The sequence below is a fragment of the Diabrotica undecimpunctata genome, chromosome 9 (assembly GCF_040954645.1).
Source record: "Diabrotica undecimpunctata isolate CICGRU chromosome 9, icDiaUnde3, whole genome shotgun sequence".
Taxonomy (NCBI): domain Eukaryota; kingdom Metazoa; phylum Arthropoda; class Insecta; order Coleoptera; family Chrysomelidae; genus Diabrotica; species Diabrotica undecimpunctata.
Window position 1 is genome coordinate 44,075,340 of NC_092811.1, and position 5,962 is coordinate 44,081,301.

Genomic DNA, 5,962 nt, shown 5'->3' on the forward strand with positions numbered 1-5,962 from the left:
ATACCATTGTAGATACTTTAGAATTATAAGTTAAGATTTGCATTGTTTTTTTATTTTTATAGACCGATCACTCACTAATCATTACTTTATTAGCTAAAAATTAAAATTTAAAAGAATTTATACATATTTTATTAATTATAACATGAAATACCATAATATTGTTACCGTGTGTTCTACTACGTCAGAAAAAAATTAATGTGTCCGGATGAGTGTCAATGTATGTAATTGTATTACTATGTTTTTATTAATTCCAATTTATTGTTCTTATTTTAATTTACTAAAACATGATAATTTATATCAATTTATTAAACCACTGTACAACAATTTATTTGACTAATTACATAATTTATCTATCGGACGTTACAATTTAAACGCGAGCGCGAGCTTCCTTTTTGACTAACTGTTTTTTCCAAAAAAAGGTCCTGTTATATACCCAGTACCGTTAGACTAGAAAAGTCGACGGCCCTCTCGACTAGACAGAGCGGCGAAATGGTCTCTCAAAACTGGTATGTTTACATCGGCTCGTCTCCAGAAAGTTCGAGTGTTGTTTTTATAGGACCCATCGTGTGTCAGGTAGGCATTACCTAGAAAATACGTGAATGAATGAGAATATTAGTAATAAATATATTTATGGTTTTGGGTCAGAATTTATCGTAACAGTATATTTAAGTAAAGAAAGTTTGGTGTCACTAAAAGGATATTAAGATCAAAAAGGTAGTATACAAATGATTATTTTATTTCTAAGAATTTCAAAAATTTTGAAGGGGAGGTATAAAACCGAAAAGACTACATTTCCGAAATAACTTTATAGGAGCCGGCCCATAACGTACGATTAAAAACTTTGATTGTAGTTATTTCTATATATATGAACAATGTAGTTATTTCTGACATACAGGATGGTCCTTAAGTAATTGTACAAACAGAAATCGTACATTCTGTACTTTAAAATATCACGATTTAAGCCAACTTGCTTTAATAAAATGTTAATATTAAGAGAGATACACGGTGGAAATTTAAAATTTTATTTTAATATGTCGTCGGTGCAATGCCACACCCACGAATGTACAAAATGAGCGTTAGGAGATATTTAACTTTTAAACTTTCAATTAGTTGACAAAATTCAGGATTTAATGCGACATTTTTTTTGTACTTTTAATATCAGATGTTATGGTTATATTTTAGAAATATTATCAGAGATTTTCGAAAATATCCATTATTTTTCAGAAAAAGTTACATTCGTGATTGCGGCATTGTAGTTTTTGTAATAAAATGCATATACGTGAAATTATATCAACCTTTATTATGGTAAAAGTGGAACAAAAAGTACCTTCTAATAATGAAAAATAATAACAATAAAAAAGATAGAAGTAATAACATACTTAGTAAAAGACTTCATATTTTGGAATAATTTAATTCTCGTCTGAATCCTCGCTTTCATTTGGTTCCGGTAAATTGTCCTTTATATTTTTATCGGCATTTATAGAATTATAAAAGTTATGATAGTTCTTTGGAATTGTTAAATCATTACACATTTTCTGCAGATCTTTATATTTAGCAATCGCAATTGGCAACTGCTTATCATAAGCTTTCTTCAAGTCAACGTTTTTGGGTCGACCACGACTTTTCATGCAGTTTACTTGTTGAAATTCATCTCCAAAATTTTTTTTATAGGACATTGTCACCATGGCATCGGTTTTAATGTATCGTAACCAGCAAACTTGTTGCCAAGGAATTTGGTTCAATGTATAGTTCTGTATTCCAAAGGACTTGAAATCAAAAACGTCATCAAACATTATGAATCTGACTTCAAATGGACGTGGACGTGTTCGAGCATTTCTTATTATCTGAGCCCAACCTTCTGGTGAATAAACAGGGACATATTTTGATTTTTGTTCGATTTTCGAGTGGAGTGAATCACACTCCATCTCGGTATGCCCTGTTTCAAAAAACTTGTGATCAATCGTTTTTAAATTAGTATGATCCGTAAGAAGTTTCAAGCACATAGCAGCAAAATGTGAATTTCTTTGTTGCCCGCCACACCCGTCCGACATCATTCAAACCTCAGTAATGGTTGGTTGATTGATAATGTAATTGTAAATACACGAGGATATCTCGTTTGATCCCCTTTTTCCTTGGGTTTCGTCCCAAAGGTAACAGATTCCGTCCTGATTCCCTAAGTTGTAGAGAGTCAGGTTGTAAATAGCCAATTTTCGTAGGTAAAATATTTGTCCTGTTGGACCCTTTGGAGTCGTAAGCACTGCTTCGAGGTCAAAGTTAAACGATAGTACCTCTGGATTATTCTTTGAAATTTCTTTGTCTTCGTCTCCAGCCTCACGAGCTAATTGCTTCCTTAGCATGTGTTCGTGATGAGCCTGTTCGTGTGTTATTTTTTCCTCCTCTGTCAAATTCGTATATTTTAAGCACTTTTTACAGTGGTCTTTTTTGGGTTTATGGAACCCCAAGTTATAAGTTCTTAACACTCGTCGATATTTTTCGAAAGAAACTGGATGGACATTTAATTCTGAGCACTTTAATTTGTACAATTTGTGCATAATAGAGACGTTTAGTGCAGAATCCAAATACCTTTTGGTACTAGAGGCCCTACAGTAATGCGACTCCACCGCTGGAAATGATAGAATGTGCTCACGAATTAGCAGTTCATCATCATCTTTCAATTTATTATGTGGGACATGTTTTCCGCGATTTTCTTTTTCAACTATGCCGCTAGAAGAAAGCTTTGCCACAGCTCCGCGCATAAATGCATCTGTTACATTCAGTGTAGCCATACAAAAGGCCCGGCATACTTGCCTTTTTTCCCCATTGACAGTAAACGAATAATTGGTATACGTTCTTCTTGAATTTTCAATGTTTCTAGTGATTCTCTTTTTCTTTTGTTTATCAATATGACTATTTAAGAAAACTCGTTGATCGTCCACCGAAATCATTTGGCGGAATTCATTATAAATTTTGCGTCGGTGTTCCTCGTTGATTAAAGTATCACATTTGTGGTTTGCTTTACTAGAACACTGGGATGGCAACATGGGACGTGCTGATCTCTCTTTACTTCTAGAACAAACATAAGACTCTCCTTTTAATCTTTTTTGTTTCCTTATGTTTTTCTTCCAAGCGTTTATGTTTTTCTTCTTCCTCTTAGGGCCCCCACCTTAAAAGAAAGAAAAATAGGTTTAGAATAATTGTAAGTTAGCGTCACACCTTTCTAAATAACTTACTCAATTTATTGTCCGTTATTTCATTTTGATCCTCTGATTCTGATGTTGAATCGCTAGAGCTCGAACAAGAAGAGCAGGAAGAACTGCTAGAAGTTGAGTCTTCTTCGGGATTATAGTTATCTGATGAAGAGTCAGAAAGGCTTCTCTTGTTTGAAGCCAGTTCGCAATCGCAGGTCGGTCCCCTACTGGAGCTACCAACAATCTCTACTAAAGATTGCGCTAAAACAAATTCTTTGTTGTACTTGTATGTGTAATGTAAAAAATGTATGATAAAATGGCAGTACCTTCTAGTTGGTTCTCTGAAACCGATGGACACAGTATTCTTTCATTATTTGGTATAGAAGCAGAAACGTCTGATGTTCCGGGTCCATTTTTTTGTTTAGTATTGCATTCTTCATTAATTTTCTTTGGTATCTAGTAGAAAAAAAACCTACATTAGTCAAATCAATCTGGCCTTTCACAACTTTATAGTAAAACTAGTTGCCAAATGGACGGCTAAAGTGCAGTAGCTCCTATATTTTTTTGGAAAATTTTGCAAAAAAAATAAGAAATTATTTTTTTCCGTATTACATTTCTTTTACAAGCGGAACTTGTAAAAACTATTTTTTTATGCGATTGCCCTCGAAAAAATTTAGCTTTTGCGTTAACTGCAATTTTTTTTAATGATACGTTATTCTGCAATCTTGCCTTCGAAATTCTTATTTCTACCAGCCAATCACCAAAATGTTATTTCCATAAGGGCATGTTAACATCTACCTACCTTCTGTTCATTTTCTTTTGCTGAATCCAGACGTGACTGTCTCAAGTTTTCAAATATTTTAGCCGTGTGGGCGTTCATTTTTACACACAAAACTGAGAAATGTCTAGTAGAAACAATACAACGAATGTAAACTAAATCCAAAATCCACACCGCCACAAACACGTAAGTGTCACTTTCGCGATACGCACGTCGTAGTTTAACTTAATCACTACTCTGCCACAAACACGAAGTGGTACATACGCGATGCACGCATTGCAAATGATCAATACAGACTGACTTTCGTGAAAGTGCGCATTTCATTCCCACCATCTCCTAGTCTTCAATTGCATTCGTGGTTGCGGCGGAGTGTAGGAATGAATGGGACATTATTAGTGGTGTACTTAGGTGAAAAATGAAAATTTTGCACATTCGTGGGTGTGGCATTGCACCGACGATGTATACTTTTACGTTTGTAAATATTTTTAGACAAAAATTTACAATTGGATAATTTTGAGTATTATAAATTATAATTGTTATACATACTTTACTGTAACTGATAGAGGGCGCCACATGTGTGGCATAAATTTGCGGTTAATTTTTTTGCTCTTTAAGCTAGCTCTATTTGTGTTAAAAAATATAAAAGATACATTATTTCTACAAAAAAAATGTATACTTGTTAGTAATCTCAAAATTCAACCGTTTCGAGGTTGTTGAAATAATTCTTAATTGTGATATTTGTGCGGTAAAGCACTGAATACCTGTAGATAAGTATAATTTATAGTTTGTTCTTATTAAAACCACTCAAAGATGATAATGTAACATCACAAAATGCTTTGTTATGGCTACTAAATGTCTTGTTGGAGAAAAGATTCTTTATCTTCTTCTTTAGGTACCGTGTCCGTATTCAGACGTTGGCCGTCATCATGTTTACAATTTCCGTTTTCTATCGCTTATTAAGTTTCTATACTAGCGTTGTATTACTTTTTCTCTATTGTAAAATGTTAAAAACCCAAAATATATGGTTTATGCAAGATGGTACACTACCACATTCTAGAGAGAAGGCAGTGAGAACATACTTAAATACAACTTTTCTGAACGTTGGATTGATGGTGGTAGTCATATTTCTTGGCAATGTGGTGAGATATTGATTGATATAATTATTTAACTTATTAAGAATCCCAAAAGAAAACTTAATATTCATTATGTAAATTGTTTACTTTTGCTACAAATCTAACCTTAAAGACTTAGCGTTTTTACAAAACATGATCGTTGGCATAATAATCGATATTTTTATAAATATAGTAAACACACTGGCAATTTAGTTCAGCATAATATTCGTTAGTAAATAATATTAGTCCATTTGTTCGAGATGTAATTATAGTTACTCGTAAGCTGTAATGTAATCATAAGTATTGTCATCGATAGGTTATTCCATGTGTATATAAGTAACCAATGAACAAGATACATCACAGTTTAATACAATGTTTAACCTCTGCGACAAATAAAATGTAGTTCCATAATATACCATAAGATTTGGATATGTATCCAAAAGAATATATTCAACCATTATACATTACAGCCACTACGTAGCACATAATTGAATCCCCTTGATTTTGGTGTATGGGCGCATTACAACGTGCCTATAAGAATCACATAAACATTCGCAACCAATTATGGGAAGAAATATATACTGCAGTTATTTTAGAAACAATCATGCTATTTAATATGAGACGATCTTTTATGGAATATATTGATAACTGAATTAAAGAAAATGGTAGAAATATCGAACAATTACTTTGACAAAAAGTTATTTTATTTAATTTAACTATTTCTTAATTTAACTTTTTCGTCGACCGTACTTTTCAGAAATAAAGATATCTCAGTTTAAATTTTTATTTACTTATTTACAGAATTTTAAACAATAAAGTAAATAATGACATACAATGACAGATAGTACTAACAGCGGCTACTTCATTTTAAATTTTTTAGTAGG

The 5,962-nt window shown here is 32.7% G+C and overlaps 1 protein-coding gene across 1 annotated transcript; it reads right to left on the reverse strand.

Moving 5' to 3' along the window:
• Positions 1-3,047: 3,047 nt before the first annotated feature.
• On the reverse strand, positions 3,048-4,298 carry LOC140449442 (uncharacterized). The gene is made up of 3 exons (XM_072542616.1): positions 3,991-4,298; positions 3,515-3,644; positions 3,048-3,449 (listed from the first exon to the last, which is right to left on the reverse strand). The coding sequence occupies exons 1-3, from the start codon at positions 4,066-4,068 to the stop codon at positions 3,208-3,210; spliced, it is 450 nt and encodes a 149-aa protein (XP_072398717.1). The 5' UTR covers positions 4,069-4,298; the 3' UTR covers positions 3,048-3,207.
• Positions 4,299-5,962: the final 1,664 nt, after the last annotated feature.